At 36.7% G+C, this 24,125-nt stretch overlaps 1 protein-coding gene across 1 annotated transcript in view; it reads right to left on the bottom strand.

Moving 5' to 3' along the window:
* LOC150075692 (serine/threonine-protein kinase STK11-like) overlaps nt 1-24,125 on the bottom strand; it is a 131,697-nt gene that overhangs the window by 35,105 nt on the left and 72,467 nt on the right. Inside the window, exon 6 of the mRNA XM_090389050.1 lies at nt 17,723-17,780. Coding sequence (XP_090245176.1) covers nt 17,723-17,780 — 58 coding nt within the window. The remainder of the gene's footprint in view (nt 1-17,722; nt 17,781-24,125) is intronic.

Below are 24,125 nucleotides of genomic sequence, written 5' to 3'. Positions count from 1 at the left end.
ACCGCGAACCTGCTTATACATAGTTCCTTGAAACAACATGGTAGTACTAGCTAGACATAATTCTACCCCGGTGCAAATGTCTTCCACACCGAGAAGTGATCTATTACCAAGGGAGGCATCCCTGGTCAATGCCATTTTTACACAATATACTGCATGACTAATAGGAATACATGTAAATAAAGATATAACGTCAAAAGAGATCATGCTCTCATCATCATTTATAGTCAAATTCCCCACAAAATTCACAAACTCTGTACTGTCTTTAACAACATATTCGGACTGCCCCACTATGGGTGCAATTAATTTAGCCAAGTACCCTGATAGCGCATAGGATGGACTCCCTATAAATGAAACTATAGGTCTCAAAGGCACTTCTGCCTTATGAATTTTTGGCAGTCCGTAGAATCGCGGGAGTTGACTACCTGTAGTGTGTAATGACCAGTAAGTCTCCTTGGAAATCTTCTCCGTGTTCAACCAGGATTGTACCAGTTTATTGACTCGCCGTTCCAGCCCCACCAATGGGTTCCTCTGGATCACCTTATAAGTGTTATTATCTTGCAGAAGATCCAATGCCTTCTTATTATAATCTTCTGTATTCAGGACCACCGTTGATCTCCCTTTGTCTGCTTGTAAAACAACTATTCCTTTGTCTCTTCTCAATTCCTCTAGAGCTCTCTTTTGACTAAGGCTGAGATTCGGGGTTGCCTTCCTCACCTGACTTCACCCGGATTTCATTAGCTAAAGGCTCAGGAAACTTATTAATGGCCCGTTCAATACCCATTGCTATCTCCGCAATGGGGGGTTTCGAAGACACCAGAGTAAACTTGGGGCCTAAACTAAGGACTGCCTCCTGTTCTTTCGTGAGCTGTCTATTACTCAAATTATGTATAAAATGGGTGCTATTATCATATCGCTGTACCACATTTTCATTCACCAATTAAACTTCATAATTTGTCTTTGTCTATATGACTCTGCTACCCTAACAACTTTATCCGAGACTAACCTTCTAATAAGAACTAGGTGTCTAGAAGAAACATTGCTACCAATATTACCTAAATACATGCCAATTTGTCGTCTAGTAAATCTGAGATCTGCATGCAGCTTACGAATCCAAACATTCATAATACTCTTTTGAAAACGCACGGTGGCCCGTACTAATCAAACATCCTGGAAAGGTAATTTAACCCTTCTAGACACCTAGTTCTTATTAGAAGGTTAGTCTCGGATAAAGTTGTTAGGGTAGCAGAGTCATATAGACAAAGACAAATTATGAAGTTTAATAGGTTGGTGAGTGAAAATGTGGTACAGCGATATGATAATAGCACCCATTTTATACATAATTTGAATAATAGACAGCTCACGAAAGAACAGGAGGCAGTCCTTAGTTTAGGCCCCAAGTTCACTCTGGTGTCTTCAAAACCCCCCATTGCGGAGATAGCAATGGGTATTGAATGGGCCATTAATAAGTTTCCTGAGCCTTTAGCTAATGAAATCCGGGTGAAGTCAGCTGCAGTGTTGAGTCAGGTGAGGAAGGCACCCCCGGATCTCAGCCTTAATCAAAAGAGAGCTCTAGAGGAACTGAGAAGAGACAAAGGAATAGTTGTTTTACCAGCAGACAAAGGGAGATCAACGGTGGTCCTGAATACAGAAGATTATAATAAGAAGGCATTGGATCTTCTGCAAGATAATAACACTTATAAGGTGATCCAGAGGAACCCATTGGTGGGGCTGGAATGGCAAGTCAATAAACTGGTACAATCCTGGTTGAACACGGAGAAGATTTCCAAGGAGACTTACTGGTCATTACACACTACAGGTAGTCAACTCCCGCGATTCTACGGACTGCCAAAAATTCATAAGGCAGAAGTGCCCTTGAGACCTATAGTTTCATTTATAGGGAGTCCTTCCTATGCGCTATCAGGGTACTTGGCTAAATTAATTGCACCCATAGTGGGGAAGTTCGAATATGTTGTTAAAGACAGTAGAGAGTTTGTGAATTTTGTGGGGAATTTGACTATAAATGATGATGAGAGCATGATCTCTTTTGACGTTATATCTTTATTTACATGTATTCCTATTAGTCATGCAGTATATTGTGTAAAAATGGCATTGACCAGGGATGCCTCCCTTGGTAATAGATCACTTCTCGGTGTGGAAGACATTTGCACCGGGGTAGAATTATGTCTAGCTAGTACTACCATGTTGTTTCAAGGAACTATGTATAAGCAGGTTCGCGGTACTGCCATGGGTTCACCCATTAGTGCCACCATGGCCAATTTGGCCATGGAGGAGTTGGAAAGTAGGGTTTTTAGTGGGTGTTCGTTTCCTATTAGGAACTGGAGAAGATATGTTGATGATACCTTTGCCCTGGTCCAGAAGGGGAGGGAGGATGATGCCGTTTGCTGGCTTAATAGCTTCTCCCAATTTATACAATTCACCTCAGAGGTGGAAATGGGTGGTACCCTGTCATTTTTGGATGTATTGATCTCCAGGGTCGGTTTTAGACTTAAGACGTCAGTTTTTAAAAAACCCATGTGTAGAGGTCAATACTCCCATTTCAATTCAGCACAAGCTGGACAATATAAGAATAGTGTAGCAAAAGCTTTATTTGACAGAGTAAGATCACACTGTACCACTTCTGAGGATAAAGAAAAAGAAATTAATTGTGCCACGGCAGAACTTAGAAAGTGCGGATACCCCCAGAGGATCCTGGATAGATATAGTAGAGGAGTGTCCGAACGTAGGGAGTCGTTTGTTCCGGTAGCCACCGCATACATCCCCTACTATCCGGGCCTTAATGAACATCTGGCAAGAATTTTACGGGGTTATGGGACACGCTGTGTACAGCTTCCTGGGCGGAGGCTGTGCCTCAGGTCAAAGACCGCATACCAAAAGATCTTAGTAGTGGAGTGGTTTATAGAATAGAATGCCCGGATTGTGGGGAGTGTTATGTGGGGGAAACAAAACGACGGCTCAGGGATCGTCTGGGGGAACATTTAAATGCCATAAGAACCGCTGAATACAAAAGTCTGCTGTGGCCGAACATTTTTGGGAGAAGCAGCATCAAATCTCCCCGGAGGACGCTATTATTTTGGATCGTGCACATGGATACTGGGAGTGTAAATGGCTGGAGGGTTTACGGATTAGTTCATCCAGTAGGAATACCATCAATAGAGATAGAGGTATACGTATTAATCCTATCTTTGAAACAATTATATTAAGGTCGGATGAACGATTTTCTTTGCCACGTTCCCGAGACATTTCCGCTTCCAGTTCTGACCATGTGCCGATTGAACCACATGGAGAAATACCACGTGTGGAGGTACCGTGAGCCTGCTACTTAAGGAGATGTTGCAGGAAGTCATATCACTGTTGAAGAAGGGAGCTGACGCTCCCGAAAGCTTCAGGTTTTTAGCGCTTTTAATGTTTTATATTTTAGCAAATTTTATTGTAAATGATCTTTTATTAGTTTTTAGCATTCCGCAATAGTTTATTGTAAATATTTTTGTGTAAAGATTGTAGTCATATTAAATTTAAAATTTTATTCAATGGTCGGTGTATGAATTTATATATATTTTTAGACATGAGTTTTCCCAACCTCAGAGGCCTCTTTCAGGATGTTACTTTGACCAATATTATCAGATGAATGCATGTCAGTATTACCCACATCCTCCCTAACTAGCAGTTTCTCTGAACCTTTAAGGTATCCTCAATAATACTGGCAAAAACCTTTGCACTACCTTCGTTTAAGTGTATCCTGTCAACTTGATGGGATACACTTTGTTTAAGTGTATCTCATCAAGTATATCTGACACATCGCAAAAAAAAAAAAAAAAGTATAATTTGGTTATAATGATCACCGTTGTAACAAGCAAAAAAGCCATAATGATTTAATTTACACATATTCCCATACAATCGCTCAATGTTATAACGAGCGTATTATACGGATACACCGAAGAAATTTTAGTAACTATGGAAACATTCTTAATTGTTCGGGTAGTCGAAAAAAAAAACCCCAATTCTTGGAATAGACGAAAATGAAAAGGGCGACTTAGATTTATGACCACCTGCATTGGATTAGCGGCCGGTTTATGACCTTGTCCTTCCGACGATGGGGGGCTATACAATAGTGCATTGGTGTTCTGCTTGTCACATTACCCTATTTACAGATTGTCTCGTATTCACCATAAATTTATTTCAGAACTTTGCATGCATTTCGGGACTTCTAAGAACGTATGTAGATCACTATCATTTTAATGTAAAATCAGTTGGAAACAAACCCTTCCTTCGGAAGAATGTCTACTAACAAAAAAAAAGTCGCTCTCAATTCACAAAAAAGTCAAAATTACTCGTGAGTTAGAACGTGGTGCAAAAAATGTTGAAGTGTGTAAAAAGTTTTCTTTGTCCTCTTCAAGTGTATTGAACATTGTGGAAGAATACACACATTTCTATATCGGCACTGGAAAATAACATAACCAAAAAAAATTTTTAGAGGTTACAAACTTTTACGAAGCATTGTTTTAATGGTTCACTACACAAAGAAGTGCTGGATTTTCAACAGACAGTCCAATCTTGAAGGCTCAAGCGGAAAAATTTGCTAAACAATTTTGTATGTAACAACGGTTGGCTGGATCAATTTAAAAACCGACATAACATCGTTTATGCAAAAATTAGTGGAGAATCTAGATCTGCAGATCCAATAATGGCAAATGAATGGATTGACCGTGTTTGGGCAGAAGATTTCAATGATGAAAACATCTACAACGCCAATGAAACAGGACTTTTTTATAATTTGACACCTGACAATACATTTAAATTCAAAGGGGAAAAATGTGTTGGTGGAAAGAAATCAAAGGTTCATATTTGCAAATATGACAGGAACTGATAAAAAAAAAAAAAACTGTTTGTTATTGGAAAATCGTTAAAACTGCGGTGTTTCAAAAACGTAAGGAAACTTCCTGTGGATTACACTGCAAACAAGAAAGCTAGTTTGACATTTGGATATTTTTCAGCAATATGTAAATGATTGAAATAAGGAGCTATTCAAAAAGAAGAAAAATATTTTTTTATCAGTTGATAACTGTCCTGCAAATTCCCAGATTCAAAATTTGTCCAACATTAAGCTACTGTTTCTGCCTCCCAATGCGAAATCAATTTTACAACCAATGGTCATAGGGTAATCAAGAGTTTGAAAGGACTTTATAAAAGATTTCTAGTTCTATATCTGATCAGTCAAAGAGAACAGAAACTTACTGAGTCTATATCAATATTGGATGCTATAAATTTATTGAATGATGCGTGGAACAATGTTACTCTGACAACCAAATCGAATTGCTTCAAGAAACCGAAATTAAATTCAAATGAAATTTCAATCATAGATGAAGATGATGGAAACAAAGAAAACAACTTACCATTATCCGAATGATTGTTACGTAATAACATTGTAGGATTTAATACAGATAACACTGATGAATTTGTACAAGTCGATGACAACTTGTTCACTAGTGGTCTTCCTACAGAGAGTGACATCGTAGATGCTGTACTCAACAAAAACAATAATGACAATGCTAAAGGTGATTGTGATATGATGACAAATGAAAGTGAATCAAAATCAGTGCCGACAATCTCAAGGTGTAACGGATACATTAGTCAATTTTTTTTAAGGAACTGGGGCAAGTAATAAGACAATGCGCTGAGTGTTTTAAGGGGAACCATAAGAAATATCAAAGTAAAATCTTTAAAACAAATATCAATTTTAAGATTCATAAATAAAGACTAATTGAAATCATGTTTATTATTAAATAGTATTGTTTTTAAATTACAGAGAAATAAACTGTTTAGTATTAAGTATATGGTTTTAAAATTAGAGAAATTGTGTTTAATATTAAGTGCATTGCAGTTTATACAAGCATATTAATACAAATAATATGTAGGTATATACTTATACAAAGGGTACTAGGAAAGTTTTGCAATACAGCTTTGTTTAATTTTTTCAAAGTAATTTCCTCTACATTCAATACACCTCTCCATCCTCCGAAACCAATCTTTAAACCAGTTCTGCCAAGTTTCACTAGGGAGTAAAGCACACTCGTTGTCCCAAGCCCGTAGAAGGTCCTCATCACTGGAAAACCGCCTCCCTTTTAGCTTCATTTTCACATGCGGGAACAGTGCAAAGTCGCAGGGAGCAAGGTCTGGCCTGTAGGGAGGGTGCTTGAGAAGTTTCAGTCCTGTCGTGGTCAAATATTCGGTGCAGGCTTTGGCGCGGTGAGCTGGAGCATTATCGTGATTTAGGTACCAGGTGTCCATTCTTGACTTTGGCCGCAGGTTCTTCATAGATCCAATGACTTTAGGCAGGCATTGTTCAGTATACCATTTAGCTGTGACTGTCTTCTGCGTGTCCAAAACGACACGTTCTACAATTCCACTCGATTTGAAAAATACAGCTATCATTTTCTTCTTTACAGATCGGGATTTTCTGACAATTACGGGTGTGTCGTCATCATCAAAGACCCAAACTTTGTTTTGAGCCTTGGTCGGCAGATCGTAATAGTACAGCCAAGTCTCGTCACCTGTCACGATGTTGTTCACATACCGAGATTGTCCCTTATCAAACTTTTTTAACATCTCCCGGCACCAAGTCACACGTCGTGTCATCTGCTCTTCAGTCAGTTGATGCGGCACCCAGAGAGAACAAAGTTTCTTCACGTGCAAATGATCTTGCAGAATCGAACGAATTGCTGGTGCATTTAGGCCCAAAGTATCCTCTATCTGTTGGTAGGTCACTCGCCTGTTTTCTCAAGCATTTTCCTCACAGCAGTAACGTTTTCCTCCGTAACAGACGTTCGTGGCCTTCCCGGCCTCTCAGAATCCTCCAGAGTGAAATTTCCCCTTTGGAATTCTCTATACCACCTGAATATCGTTGTACGATGTGGACAATCATCATCTAGTGCAAGAGTCATTTCTTCTAAGCACTGGTCTATGGTTAAACCACGCACGAAATTATACCGCAAAACTGTCCTTATCTCATTTCGTGACCACGATGCCATCGCAAGCACTTTACACTCTCACTACTAATGAATAACTGAGCCCATCGACTTGGCGCGGTGGCTACTATGCACGTATGAACATGTCTCAACATGCAGCAACAAGCAGCTTCCTGTGATTCATTGTTGCGTCATATTGCAAAACTTTCCTAGTACCCTTTGTATATTACTTTTTTTCTCTTTAATATTTCTTTTGTTTTTTGAATCGACCTTTTTATCAAGTTACCGAGAATTTGTTCATCGTCTAACAGCCCCAGGAGGTTCCCCATCTTCGCTATCACTGATATAGCGAATAATAGTTATAACGAGTAAATTTGTCGGTCCCTTGATGCTAGTTATATCCAAGTTTGACTGTACTTAGAAAAAATAATTCAATCCTCAAATTTCACTTTCCCAATATAATTTTTTTCAAGAACAAATATGCTGAACAACATTGAAAGATTTTTTTTTTATAGAAATGTGGTGGACTTAGTGTACTACTGATTATAATACTGATTTGGAACGTGCAGCCCATTATGACATTTTCAAGGTATTTCATAATTTAGTTTTCACAAACTTAGATTTTGATCTATCTGTTCATATTAGTTGGACTGCTGATCGAGAAACATTGGAGTTGGGAGTTTTCTAGATCTCAATGTAGTAGTCAATTTCTGGAAGTTTCTAAGCCCATTCTATCACACTTGCTATCTGAATTCCAGACAGATACATAAAACAAACTTCCAAGGCGAGTCGATCAGCCTAAGTTAAGTCTGTGAGTTAATGTTGTCACATATTAGTACACTTAACATATCGGACAAGATAACTTGTGTACTTGAGACCCACTAAAAACCAATTTTAACAGCCCGGTTCAGCAATGCTTTCAAGCATTCATCAACAGAGGATGATTGTAAACAGGAAATCAAATCACTTAAGGACAGAATCTCCATCCGTGGTTACCCAAAATGGCTTATACATAGTGCCTTAAATACTGCTGAACAAAACAGTAAAGGAAAACCAAAACAAGAAGAGATCAAAAAACAATGGATAGGCCTCCCATATGTCAATTCAAGTTAGACAATCAGTGAGACTCTAGCAATAAGATCAATGAACAAGTCAATAAACATAAACAGACCTATAACACTTTCTGAGGAGTGAGATCTTAAACAAATATCCTATAAGTTTAGATTTAACCTCTCCAGAACCTCTACTAAACACATCTGGATTTCCGAGTGCAAACTTTCATTCCCTTTCTGTCATAAAAAACCCTTTAAGCTATTCAAACTCTCTAAATGAAACACGAGGGGGTGGAATTTTCCTTCTATCCTTTCTCTTCCGTTTGCCTACTTAAACAACTCCTCTCCTCCAGTGCGCTTTTGAAATACAAATATTAGCGGGTCTCAAGTACACAAGTTATCTTCTCCAACATGTTGTACTATCAAGTTTGAAACAATAAGATTCCCATAATGTTTCATATGAAATATTAGCTCACTCATGCCCTTTTTTGGTTTTTTGTATCAACCACAGTTGAACATACTTTTAAAATGTCATGCCAGTGCATTTATTCACCAGATAACTTTTGTGCAGTGATTACACAAATCTCATAAATCTATTATGCCCTATTAAAGAAGCATAAAAAAACTTTCAGTAGCCATGTATTATGGGGAATGAAAATGTGATTAAATCATTTCAACTTAAATTTTAAAAAATACTTAAAATAAGAAAAAATACAGCAAAATAATTAATGCTGTTGATAAGGCTATAGGTTAGGTAAGGCAAGGTACTATATTACTCCTATGAACCAACCCTAACCCACAGCAAAAATTAAATAAACATAAAAATCTAAAGAACACTCACCTCTGGGGAGGTGAATGTACAATTCCTCACTCAAAGAGACATGCTCACACCTCGAAGAACAAGTGTGCTACCAAAATAAAATACTATTAAAAGAAAACCACAAAGAAACAAAGAGCTCACAAGCCCTATCTAGGGACACCAGCACTTGTGAATTCTGAAAAGGGTTCTATTTCAATCACTGATTACTATCTTGGGGACATATCCTAATATGTCCCCAACAATATGAGAAATAATGAGCCAAAAATAAAACATGCCATGGCCACTGCCCTCTATTGAATAAATAAGGAAACACAAAAAAAATTGCAAATTTAGACATTGACTCTTCTAATCAGTGGATTCAAAAGAACATGCAAATGTGCAACTCAAAAAATCTTAAAAAATTGAAAAACTGAATTAAAATAAATAATTGGATCTCTCATATTGTGGAGTTATACTTCGTAACTGGGTTGTCACTATTGCAACACCAGGGTACCTGCTTGAACCAAAAAAAATGCCAAAACGTTGTGAAACGGTACCGTCTGGGTGGTGGTATCAACCAAGAATAAGTAACAATAGTCTTCTCCATTGGAGAAGCATTACTTATTTGAGGTAATAGCAATTATTTGCAATACCATGGCAACTTGTGAAGGTATTCTCAATATGAGATATAATTAAAATGATGCCAAAATTCATCTACCCAAGTAGATGATCATTTTATACCTAGACATAAAAATAATGCAAATTGTACTAACCCATGTCAGTTAAAAAAAAAAAAAAAAAAAAGTACTGCATGCCCTTCATTGTAAAGAAGAACTTGGAGATGTTAACCATGTCTACTGCCAAAAAAACACTGAGAAGACTTGCATAGCAAATGGTGATGTAATATTCAAGTATACAAAAGGTTGTTAACACTTTGTTATGAACTTTTCTTGCGATTCTGATGATCTTTTTGACTCAGGATTGAAAATGACAGGATTCCATCAACGGGAATTTATGCAGCTGTTAAGCATGGGTTCTTTGACAAAAATATAAGGTTTTTCTTCTATCAAATCAGAATAAAATCATTCTACACTCAGATACCCCCGCCCCCCACGAAGTGTAGTAAATATCCCATAATGTAGTAATGTGCTAAAATGCTAGGCCTCCACCCCTATGATATTCGTGTAATTCATGAACTTGAAAGAAAAAAAAAAAAAAAGTACATTAATGTTGCTCATATTGTACCTTTACTGATTCAAATGGAATTAGCACTTTTTTTTCCTTTTTTTTTTCCTTTCTTTCTTTCCGTGTCTGGAATCTAAGAGTGAAATGGGAAATTACTGGCCGGTTAGTCTAACTTCATTAGTAGGGAAAATCATGGAGACAATGATCAAGGGTGGAATTCTGAAGGATACTCAGCATGGTTTTGTAAAGGGAAAATCATGTTTAACTAATCTGGTTATCTATTTTCACAGGGTCACTCAAGAGCTGGACTTTGGGAATAATTTCAATATTGTCAATATTGTTTATTTGGATTTCAGCAAACCATTTAACTCAGTTCCACATGAGCAGTTACTTTATAAGCTGTAACAGATTGGAATCACAGGGAAAATCCTTAGACGGATAACTGGATGGCTTTAAGGCAGAGGGTTGTGATAAATGGTTATTCCTCTGATTGGGTTGACATAAGAAGTGGGGTTCCCCAGGGATCAGTATTAGGACCACTGTTGTTTTTGATTTTCATAAATGACATCAATGAAGGGATAAAGGGCATGATGTCTAAATTTGCAGATGATGTAATGATTGGTAGAGTAGTTATTGATCATCACCAAGCAGAGATTCTTCAGAGTGACCTAGATAGACTGCAGGAATGGTCAGAAAAATGGCAGTTATGTTTTAATCCAGCACAGTGTAAGGTATTTTGGGGAACAGTACCTCTACTGTTCACCTGGGGAATAGTAATTCCAAAATAACTTATACACTTGGCAGAGTTGAACTAAAGCTGATAGTGGAGGAAAGGGACTTGGGTATTGTGATACAGTCAGACATGAAGTTCTCCGAGCATTGTAGACTGGTTGCAAGGAAGGCCCATGGTGTCCTATTAATGATTTATCGAACAATTGCGAGTAGAGATAAGACGTCATAATCCCATTATATAATGCTATTGTTAGATCACACTTGGAATACTGTGTTAAAGTATAGAGACTGCATCTAAAAAAAGAAAAAGATATTGTGCTTCTTGAAAGGGTCGAAAGACAGCTAACTTGCCTGGTAAGGCGAGTTAGCTGTCCATATGATGAAAGACTGAATATGCGGGTTGCAGAGCTTGGCACCTTAAAGAAGACTTCACTGAGGTGTTTAAGGCTCTGAGAGGCATAGGCAAAATGAAAAAGGATTAAATTTCCACAGTTATAAGTGATTCTAGAACAAGGGGCCGTAATTTCAAGTTATGGGGAGGGATGTTTAGATTGGATTGCGGAATGTTTTATTTTAGACAGCGAGTTATAAATTACTGGAATACCTACGTGGGTGGTAGAGGCTAACAGTTTGGGGAAATTTAAAGGTCAGCTGGATAATTACCTAAGGTAGGAGGGAAATGCATAGGTTGTCTATTTTATTTTATTTTATTATTATTTTATTTATTTTTGTTACTTTATTTTATTATTATTATTATAGGGGTTTTTGTTTTCGTTTTGTTTTGTTTTTGTTTAGTGGTCTCAGACAGTTTTTAAATTTTTGTAGTTGTGGGATCAACTGATGATGTTACAAACGGTGAATTCTAAATGGGAAGCCTTCGGGGACTTAATCTTGGAGGCTACTAGGCTTTTCATACCAAGGTTCAGGCCTAAATGGATGTCGGATGAATTAATGAGGCTCGTGGCAGAAAAGAAAAATGCATAGGATGCATATAAATTAACATGACACAGAAGCCTATGATAGATATAAGCTGGTCTGTAACCAAGTTACAAAGGGGGTTAGGCAGGCGAAGGCAGATTACGAGAAATCTTTAGCAAAAGATGCAAAGAAAAACAGCAAAGAGTTCTTTACTTATGTAAATTCTAGAAGGAAGGGGATGAATCAGATTGGTCCACTTAACATAGATGGTTCAACTATTGATGATCCTGCTCAAGTAGCTGACAAACTGAATGAGTATCTTTGCATCTACATTCACACAAGGAGTTATACAAGGAGGGGAATACCAGCAGTTCCCCTCCTTGAATAACTCCAACAGGAAGATAAGTGATTTTGTAATAACTGAGAGGAAAGTGGAGGAGAAATTGTTGACGTTAAACATAAAAAAGGCACCTGGGGCAGATGGAATCTATCCAGAGAGCAGTAATAGTTCAGACACAGCATGGGTTTGTTAAGGGGGAAGTCTTGTCTGACCAATTTGATTGGATACTATGATGTAGTCACAAAGGAACTGGATGCAAAAAATAATTTTGATATCATATACTTGGATTTCCAGAAAGCTTTTGATACTGTTGCACATGGAAGACTGCTGTACAAATTGGAGCGCTATGACATTAATAGCAAGTTGCTACAATAGATAAAAGGATGATTGAGTGGGAGAAGACAGAGTGGTAATCAATGGGTACTGCTCTATGTGGACTAATGTTATTAGTGGATTCTCCTGTCATTCGGTTCTGGGCCCAGAGTTGTTTTGTGTATTTATCAATAATATCGATGAAGGTATATCAGGCTTAATGTCCAAGTTTGCAGATGATACAAAGGTTGACAGGGTTGTAAACACAGTATGCTACTGCAATAGGATCTAGAAAAGTTAGGTAGATGAGCTGACAAGTGACAACTGAAGTTTAACATTCACAAATGCAACGTATTCCATATGGGTAGCAGTAACCCAAGAGAAACATACCAACTGTGTGCTACTACACTTAGGGAGGTGAAGAATGAAAAAGACCTGGGGATAACTGTGCAGTCAGATATGAAGTTCTCTGAACAGTGCAGACGGGCTGCCAGAGAAGCTCATGGAGTTTTGTCAATGATATATATAGGAATTTTGCTAGCAGAGGCCAGCGGGTAGTTGATTGCTGGAACAGACTTCCATCTGTTATTGTGGAAGTTAATATCTTAAATAAATTTAAGCCCAAATGGATTAACAACTAGTGAAATCAACTTCATCCTCACTAACAGGAAGTTTTGTTATTTGGGGCAATAGCCACTAAGGCCATATTGCTCCGGGATATGTGGTGGTCATTCCATGACCTTTCCGCATCCTCCATATTTGGTGGTGATGGGCTCGAACCCTGGTCTAATTAAGAAGCGTGTGCTACGCACTGCCAGGTGATATATCTCCGTAGCCAGATATATCACCTGGCTACGGAGGCGCCCTCACTAACAGAAGATATATCATGAATGATGTTAATGTCCTGAACAAGGTAAATGTTGGAGGTGATCATAGAATGGTAAAATGCATACTTGATATAGATGTAAGAAAAGAAAGGGAAAAAACTGACTTGAGTAAAGAATACAAAGGTCTTTGAGATAACAGAATATGAGAAAAAGCAGTATGTAGTGGAACTTAGGAACAAGTTTGAGCTTCCAGACCTCACTGGACCAAGATATCGACGATGAATACAATTACTTTCTGAAAGTGATAAAGCCCAAGAAACCTAGAACTAAAAATAAAATAAAGGAAAAATTAGTCAAGAAACACTTGTCATGATGAACCGAACACGACAAATGAAGAGCAAGATAAACACAAGAATAAACTTGAGTATATTGAGTTAGGCAAAACCATTAGAAAGAGACTCAGAAAGGACATAAGATTTAACACAAAAAAAGTAGAACAAGCATTAAGGGAAAATAAAGGACTTAAATCAGTAGCCATGAGCAGTAATACAGAAAGACAAATGATACTGAAACTGAAGAATAGAGATGGTGTACTTATAAACAGAAGAGAAGGCATAATTCAAATAGCAGAAGACTACTATAGAGAATTATACAAGGAGCGTACTATAGAGAATTATACAAGGAACGAGGGAATGATGCCAGCAGTGGGGAAGATGGATCGCAAATTAGTAACACATACAACATACCTGATATCCTTCCTGATGAGGTAGAACATGCATTGAAGAAAATGAAGAATACAGAGAGCTCTGGGGGAAGATGAAGTTACTGTAAAATTGGGAGGAAGAGCATGACACAGAAACTGGCAAGACTCTTCACAAAATGCATTAGAAAAGAATGATGCCTAAGGAGTGGAATAATACAAGCATAGCTTTGCTGCATAAGAAAGGCGATAAATCAGAAATTGGAAATTATAGACCAGTTAGCTTGTTATCCCATATCTACAAGTTGTTCACAAGGGTCATTACTAACAGATTTTTTACTAACTATTTATTACTAACATTATACATTACTAACTATTCTTTGCCGCCTTTTTTTCACTTTCTTATTCCAAAGGTGCTTTTCCTTCTGCTTGGAAATTTGCTCATATCCAGCCAGTTCCTAAAAAGGGTGACAAATCCCTCCCATCTAATTATCGTCCCATTGCAATTACTTCTACTCTTTCTCAAGTAATGGAGAAATCAATTAACCGCCAACTCTTAAATTACCTAGAAACCTTCCATCTGATCAATGATCGCCAGTATGGATTCCATCAGTGTCGATCCACTGGTGATATTCTGGCTTATGTTACCCATTTATGGACAAATTCAATGGAAAGGTTCGGGGAAGCACAAGTATTGCTCTTGACATCTCAAAGGCTTTCAATCATGTTTGGCATAAAGGTCTTCTAAACAAGCTTCCATCTTATGGTTTTCCAACTGTTTTTAGTAATTGGTTATCCAGTTTTCTCTCATGGCTCTCTGTCTTCTAACTTCTCCACTAATGCCGGTGTTCCCCACGGTTCAGTTCTTTCCCCCACGCTTTTCTTCTTGTATATTAATGACCTTCTTCCATTGACTGGAAATCCTATCTGTAGTTTTGCTGATGATAGCACATTGCATTCCACTTTCCATTTTGAGAAACCTTGTCCTGCTCAATCAGCATCAATTTCTCGAATATCTGCTACCAATTCCTTAAATGCCAATCTTCAGATAATTCTCCAGTGGGGCAAAGACAACTTAGTTGATTTCAACCCTTCTAAAACTCAGTCTTGTCTTATATCTCGCAAAAAGGATTCTTCTGCTCCTATGCTTATCTTTAGTGACACTCCGATTTCTACGCAAAATGATATATCTCTTTTGGGGATTACCCTGACTTATCTCTCTTGGCACAAGCACATTACAAATATTGCTTCCTCTGCATCTAAAAAACTTGGTTTTCTCTTTCGCTCTCGGCGTTACTTTTCTTCCAAACAGCTGCTCACTCTGTACAAATTGCAAATCCGCCCTGCCATGGAATATTGTTCCCACATCTGGGGTGGTGCCCCCAAAACCTCTCTCAGGCTTCTTGATTCCATTCAGAAGAGGGCAGTTAGGTTAATTAATGATTCATCTCTAACAGAATCTCTCCACTCGCTCTCTCATAGCCGTACTGTTTCTGCTTCATGCCTCTTCTACAAATACTTCCATGGGCACTGTTCTTCTGAATTGGCTTCTATAATTCCTGCTCTCTCTTTCAAAACAGTCCGAACACATGCCGCCACCAGCCAACATCCATTTACTGTCCAACTTCAAACTCACAGAACCAACTTTTCATCTTCCTCGTTTATTCATTCAACTGCCGTTTTCTGGAACAACCTTCCTTCATACGTATTTACTGAAAATTACAGTCTACAGACGTTCAAGTCCAATGTTAACAAATATCTTCTTTCGTCTTCAACCTCCAACCCAAGCACGGTACTAAGTACTATAGGTTCTAATACCTCTCGTGTTTGGGGTTTACATAAAAAAAAAAAAAAAAAAGGATTAGAAAGAATACTTGATAAGAATCAACCGAAAGAGCAAGCTGACTTTAGGACAGGATTCTCAACTATGGATTCACGTAATGTCACAGCTAATGGAGAAGGCAAATGAATATAAAACACCATTATGCCCGGCATTTGTCGATTATGAAAAGGCATTTGACTCCATACAGCATAAGGCAATGTTTCAGGCACTGGAAAGACAAGGCATAGATACCTCATATAATGATTTTGAAAATATATGAGAATGCTACCTCCTTTATTAGACTAGACAAAGTAGTTCGACAAGGAGACAATATCTCTGAAGTTGTTTACTGCTGCCCTTTGAGGAAGCTTTCAGAAGATTAGGCTGGTTGCAGATGACATTGTGGTAATAAGCCATGATCCCAAAGAATTAGAGGAAAATCTTAATCAGTTATGCAGAGTTAGTAAGGATTTTGGACTAAAGATGAATATGGCTAAAACAAAAGTAATGATGAATGAGTATGCAACAGAAAGGGAAAGAATGATTGAAGGAGCAGTAATTGAAAAGGTGGAGTCATATTCTTACCTGGGGCAAGTCATTAGCTGTAATAATGATAAATGGCTGGAAGTCAAGAGAAGAATAAATTTTGGATGGATAGCATTCAGGAAATATAGTCACATACTGAAGAGCAATATCCCAATTTGTCTTAAATGTAAAATAATGAACCAATGTATACTCCCCACCATGACTTATGGAAGTGAAACTTGGGCACTCACCAAAAGAATGGAAGAGAAGCTGAGAACTACACAGCAAAGAATGGAACAAATTATATTAGGAATCAGACTGTTAGATAAGAAGAGAAACACATAGATTAGGCAGCAAACTCAAGTAAAGGACGTCCTTATCAAAACTAAAGAACTAAAATGGTCTTTGGCAGGACATATAGTTCAAAGACATGATGACAAATGGACTAAGAAAATAACAGAATGGTACCGAAGAGGAGCTTGAAGACAACAAGGAGATGGACAGATGAAATTTACCAGTTCGTGGGTAGTAAGTGGATGGCCATTGCACAAAACAGAAGGAACTTTTTTTTTTTTTGGTAGTTGTTGGCGCATCGGCTTCTGTGGCCGTAGTGCACCTCCCAAGGTTTTTGCAGTACTTTGATCCAAGCCCGAGGCGGGATTCGAACCCGCAACCTTTGGGTTGCCAGGCAGGCACCTTACCCACCTGGCTAGCTCGGTCGGCAGAAGGAACTGGAAAGTTGCTGGAGAGGCCTTCATCCTGCAGTGGATTGAAAATGGCTGATGATGATTATTGATTGCATAATCTGCTAGTAAAAAAAAAATAATAAATCTGAATTATTGATGCTTTGTTTGCAGAAATGCTGAATCATGCATTACTTCAAATACCGTTAATAAAATAAAGTGAAATTTATGAAAATAAAACAATTTATATTGCTTTACTTCAGTGTAGTAATTAAAAAAGAAATATTTAAAATTAATGTAGCACTTAGAAATGTGGAAATCAGTAAATAAAAAGAAATTTAAAAAAAAAAAAAAGTTTCTGCAGGAATTTGCAAAAATTTTATTGGTTCAGTAATGTGTACTGGATGATGTTATATTAATAAGAAAATTCCTGTTGATAAGAGGTCAACACTAAAATAGGAAATTCTTCATCAGAGGTTTTGTATCATACAAATTTCTAACTTCATAATAAAGTTAGAAACTTGGGAATGGCAATTTACTTTATTTTGATCACTTTCAGTTTTGATTTACAGCTGGAAAAGCCAGGCAGCTGCACAAATGATTTAAAAACTGGTAATAACATTACCCATACCAGGGAAGCCACAGAAGGGGAACATTAAAAAACAAATATTATCCTTGTGTTCTCACCCCCCCCACTAACTTAATACATTAAAATTACTCTTTTTGCCTAATTGATATCTTCAAGAAGTCATCGAGATACTTCATAAAATATGCTGAATGTATTTTTGGGGAACAGGGTCAATAAATAAGTTTCACAAATCAGGATAATTTGAAATGGGCTAACCTATGTTCCTTGACATTTTTCAAAGAAAGCCTCCTTCCAGGTATTTTTTGCAGCATTCCTAGAATAAATAGTGTGACAAGAGAACTTTTAAATTGATATATGGTAAAACCCAAATTAATCTATCAAATTAACTTATAAATCATATATAAATTGACATCAGCACTTTTAAAACACTAAATATATATTTGACAAATGTAACAAAATTTAGCCTACAAAATAATCAATTATGCAGAAACACCAGTATTATTTATTAAAGTTTAATTTATTAATGTGTTACAAGAGTAAGAAAGACAATTGAAAAGGAGATAACCAACATTATAGCACTGCCTGTACTGTATTAAATTAAATACTTGTAAGATTGTAAAGGAATGGGAAATAGCAAACTACAAAAAAAAAAAAAAAAAAAAAAAAAAGGCTGAATGGCAATTTAGCAAACAGTTAAGATTCCGAGACCAAAACGGAAAATTATTATTAGGAGCAAAGTTCCCAAGAAAGTACAGTGAAGGCTCACCTGTTCAACTAGTTCCTAGATTGATGTGGAATGAATTACCAGACCTCCTGGGAAGCATGCAAATTGCCATCAAGTTATTTTTGTAGTGTGTACTACTATTTCCCATTCCTTTATTTTACAAATAATTTAATACAGTCAGTGATTTAATGTTGGCTATCTCCTTTTAAACTCAATCTTTCCCACCCCTTAAGAAGAGTAGCCCAATCATTTCAGTAACTTAGCAACATTACACTTATTTTTGTAATATATATATATATACACATATATATATATATATATATATATATATATATATATATATATATATAATCATTATTATATTCATATAATTAATTTCTAACTTTGACTACTATTTTAGCCCATTCTAGCAGTGTGACCAGAAACAGTGACTTCTCAAAAAGCTGACAAACTTTTAAAGTTTCTATTGAAATGTATTCAACTTAATTGCAATATTTTTGATAAACAGCTTAATTTCTCACATGTTAGGTTATTTCCACTTACTTTAGTTCATTTCCTTAACTTCTATGTTTAGTCTGATGACAGAATTCTAAATGAAAATTCAAAATACATAGACAATTAGTCACATTGTTTCTTACTTCAATTAAAGGCAAGGCACTAGACCTAGATTGCGAGCAAGAACTTGTTAAAGACTCTGATTTTGTAAATAACATATTTTTTGGTTACAACTCTTGGTTGTATTTTGTTGTTTCCCTATTTGCATTTTAAAACCTGTAAAATTTTGTTCATTATCATCAAAAAACTATACTGGTGATAATGAACCAATTAGTTCAAATAATGTGGATTATTCTGGGTTTGAAAATTCTAGATTTCTCTCTGTGTTAACATACAAATAAACTAAACTTTAATATCATGGAATAGTGTTTTCTTATAACTGATTATTACTATAAACTAATAATGCTTCATGTAATCTCCACCTCATAGCAATAAAATTTAATAATTTTATCAGTAATAGAAATTTTTAGTTTTTAATTTGTTCGTACCATGTCAAATTTTGAGGGTACGGGTCTAAAATGGTATTTGCAGGATGGCTGCCAGAGTGTCCACCGGAACGAACTCTAGGAGGCATTCAGATCAGCTAGTATACAGTAAAATCTTGTTAATCTAAAAACTCAGTTTATACAAAGTACTCGTTTATATGAAGCACATACCAAAAGGATAGGCTTTTCTATGTAAATATATTCGTTTATTACAAAATTTGGTTAATATGTATCACAAAGTTCTTTTCCACCCCGTGAGAAATAAATATTGTCATTTTGTATGTTTAATACAAATCTTGGCAGAACGATCCGATTATTGTCCCCGGCCACCTGGCTTCATATTTCCCGAAGGATGGCAATTTGTTAGAAATTAGTTTTGTGTAAACAAAAGCAGTTTATGGTAGCTACAACATCAAGTGACTCTGAAAAACATCTTTCTGAAGGAGGAGGAGTTGTTAAATTAACAAAAGAATAAAAAGTTTTTCTAAGTTGTTTACATGCACTCCCTTGCTCTCCACAGGAATAGGGTCAGTTGCAATTGTTACCCCAGTTCAAAGAGTCTTTTGATATCTATTTTTTGTGCCATTTTATCTGAGCTGATGTGTTTTTCGGAACTTGCGTCTTTAAATTAATTTAAAATTTGTTTATATTAAATCTTATTGAGCAGTGTTATGGCAACAAAATGTAGATGAAGAGAATTAAGCCTGAAAATTAAACTAAAAATTATACAAGAGGCTGATAGGATGGAAAGAAGCAAAATGGACATTGCAAAGGAATACAACATCCCTTTACCTACAACACTGAAAAACCGAAAAAGACTTGAAGTGCATGACACTGGAAAAGCAATGAAAAACAGGAAATGAATTCATGGTGCAAAACATGAGGAACTTGAACCAAAACTTTCCGAGTGGTACCAACAAATGCATGCATCTAATTTGCAAATATCAGGTCCGATTTTGTAAGAAAAGGCAAATTATCTAGCTCAGCAACATGGTATTAGCGACTTCAAATACAGCAGTGGCTGGCTCCAAAGATTTAAAGACAGGAAGAACTTGGTTTCGCAAAATGTTTGCAGTGAGTCTGGATTAGTCAACAAAGAAAAGGCTACAGACTGGTTGTGTTCTGCATGGTCCCTCCTTGAAAAATATGAGGAGGGCTCCTCATATTTTGCTCTAGGCAAAAGAGAGCCCAGTTTAGTGCTAGATAAAATGTACTGATTTTATCTAGCACTAAGGAGTGAAATTTGTCTGCAATTGCCACATTCAGCCTTATTTACCTTTTTATGTATTGGCACAATAAGTGCTTTACTATAGTTTTCTGGAACTTGTCCCATGCACAGTCCCCTATAATAATGTGATATCATCTCACTACAGTGATACCATTTTCCCATAAGCATTTAAGATCTGATTTCATCTTAAATTATTGTCTTTTCATACTTGATATTTTCCACGACCTTTGCATTTTTCTATATATATATATATATATATATATATATATATATATATATATATATATGCTCATTATCGAGGCTTCAAAGGGCTCTATAATGAGGTATGAGATGATATTAAAATTTCCTTGCTTCAGGGTTTTCATCTTCTTCAGAATCAACTGCTTCGTTTGGCAATTCAAAGTATTTACTTGATACTTCACAAATATCTATTTCCTCTGCTTTAATTTTCCCTTACTTTTTTTGATTCTTACCATAATCATATATTTTTTTAAAGAGTTTTTAACTGGACATCAAAACATCTTTTGATGTCCAGTTAAAATCTCCTTAAACAATCCATGATGCCATATTTTTTTCAAATTTGAAAGAGCCAAGTACTTTGTTAAATGCCTTACAAGATCAAGAAATCTAAAGTAAAGTTTCTCATTCTGTTCTGTTCCCATGATTTTTCTATCATTTATCTTTCTTTCTACACTCCTGATATGAAAAATTTTTCTATGGCCTGTTTCACACATGCAGCTCTCTCTCAATTTTTCTATATATTCCAATAAGCATTTCTTAATTTTATTCAAAAAATAATTCTTAATATTTTCTTGTCTAATTGCTCTAAGGGTCCTAAAGCTCCCATTAATGTTTGCTTAACTTGTTTTTTTTAATGATATTTAGGGCATTTATCTTTTGGGTAAAGTTTCTATATTGAACTTTTGTTGACAAAGCAATTTTCAGAATTTTCTTGATTTTTGCCCACACTTTTTCTGGCATAATTAACATTTTTAATTTGCTGAATACAAGATTATGGCCACAGCTCTAACTTCTTGGGTCCTCCAGCTCTCACTAATAGTCACTTATAATTTTTTTTTTTGGTAATCTATAGTTAGTATCAAGAATGCCATTTCTCTTTTCAGTAAGGTTTCTATATTTAACTTTTGTTGACAAATCAGCACTTTTTATTTTTGCCCACACTTAATTAATACCACTTATTTCTGGCATGGGGCTTAGAGGGGAACAGGTATCCTGTGTGTTATCAGACACTCAGCCTAAAACACTGATGGACCCAATATCTCTCTATTACAGAAGATTTAGGAGAAGTCCGGTTGGCCTGCCTCCCTAAAATCCACTCATGCACACCTTCTCAATGGTAAGACCTGTTACGTCACTTAGGTGGCAAAGAACGTGTAGAGTGGTTCTCTTCAAGATGCCTGGTCAGCATGAAGAGGAAAAGACCAAACCCTCCAGCATATGACAGCACAACAATACAAATGGCCCTCAATCCCCAGAAGCTTTCACTCTCCCTCTTACGGCAGTGAGAGGATCAGAGTGGAAGCAGAGGGTGCTAAGAAACTCTGGGTACGATCAGGCTGCCATGTACAGAAACTGAACTTGGCCTGTTATAACGTACGATCACTCATCGGTGAAGACAAGATATTAGAACTGGAAAGGGAATTAGAAAATGTGAATTGGAATATCATCGGTTTGGCTGAAACAAGAAGAAGAAATGAATCACTTATAAGTTTATCAAGTGGAAATCTGCTGTACACCAATGGAAACAGTGAAAGGAGTGAAGGTGGAGTTGGGTTTCTGGTCCATAAAGATTTTAAAAACAACGTTTTGGAATTCAAAAGTACATCACCAAGAGTGTCAAGACTAATACTCAAGATTTCCAAATTACGAGCTAAAGATTATAATGATTTATGCACCAACATCGAGCCACGATGATGAAGAGGTTGAAGAAATGTACACCGAAATTGAGTCTTCTAGATGAGCAGAAAACCCACTACACTATTATTATGGGGGCCTTCAATGCTAAGGTTGGAAAAAGGCAAAACAGCGCAGAAAGAGGAACTATAGGAAATTTTGGAATTGGTGAAAGACTTGTGGAATTTGCAAAATCTCAAGGACTGTCAGTAATGAACACTTTTTTCAAGAAAAGGGTGAACAGAAAGTGGACATGGAAGAGTCCAAATGGATTAACAACTAATGAAATCAACTTCATCCTCACTAACAGAAGATATATTGTGAATGATGTTACTGTCCTGAATAAGGTAAATGTTGGAAGTGATCACAGAATGGTAAGATGTACACTTAATATAGATGTAGGAAAGGAAAAAACTGACTCGAGTAAATAATACAAAGGTCTTTGAGATAACAGAGGAGGAGAAAAAGCTATGTACTGGAATTTAAGAACAAGTTTGAGCTTCTGCAGACTGCTCAGAACCAAGATATCGATGAGGAATATTACAACTTTCTGAAAGTGATAAAGCCCAAGAAACCTATAGGGAAACAGAAATCCAAAGAAGAAAAAATTAGTCAAGAAACACTTGTCATGATGAACCAAAGACGACAAATGAAGAGCAAGAAAAACACTGACAGGGAGAAAATTGAGTATACTGAGTTATGCAAAGCCATTAGAAAGAGACTCAGAGATGACATAAGAAGATTTAACACAAGAAAAGTAGAACAAGCATTAAGGGAAAACAAAGGATTTAAATCAGCAGCCATGAGCAGTAATACAGAAAGACAAATGATACTGAAACTGAAGAATAGCGATGGTGTACTTATAAGCAGCAGAGAAGGCATAATTCAAATAGCAGAAGACTACTATAGAGAATTATACAAGGAGCGAGGGAATGATACCAGCAGTGGGGAACATGGATTGCAAAGAAGCAACACATACGACATACCCGATATTCTTCCTGATGAGGTAGAACATGCATTGAAGAAAATGAATCGGAAAGCCCCGGGGGAAGATGAAGTTACTTTAGAGTTGTTAAAATTGGGAGGAAGAGACATAACACAAAAACTGGCAAGGCTCTTCACAAAGTGCATTAGAAAAGGTGTGATGCCTAAGCAGTGGAATAATGCAATCATAGTTTTGCTGCATAAGAAAGGAGATAAATCAGAAATTGGAAATTATAGACCAATTAGCTTGTTATCCCATATCTACAAGTTGTTCACAAGGGTCATTACTAACAGATTAGAAAGAATACTTGATGAGAATCAATCGAAAGAGCAAGCTGGCTTTAGGACAGGATTCTCAACTATGAATCACCTTCACGTAATATCACAGCTAATGGAGAAAGCAAATGAATATAAAACACCATTATGCCTGGCATTTGTGGATTATGAAAAGGCATTTGACTCCATACAGCATAAGGCAATGTTTCGGGCACTGTAAAGACAAGGCATAGATACTCCATATATTATGATTTTGAAGAAAATATATGAGAGTGCTACATCCTTTATTAGACTAGACAAAGACAGTAGCAAATTTAAAATCGAGAAAGGAGTTCGACAAGGAGACACAATATCTCAGAAGCTGTTTACTGCTGCCCTTGAGGAAGCTTTCAGAAGATTAGACTGGTCGCAGAAAGGAGTCACTGTGAACGGAGAGTACCTAAACCATTTACGATTTGCAGATGACATTGTGGTCATAAGCCACGATCCCAA

This window comes from Mastigoproctus giganteus, chromosome 14, assembly GCF_048544385.1.
Source record: "Mastigoproctus giganteus isolate SK-2022 chromosome 14, ASM4854438v1, whole genome shotgun sequence".
Taxonomy (NCBI): Eukaryota; Metazoa; Arthropoda; class Arachnida; order Uropygi; family Thelyphonidae; genus Mastigoproctus; species Mastigoproctus giganteus.
Note: the sequence above shows the minus strand (reverse complement) of the source record. Positions and strands in the feature narration are given on the sequence as shown.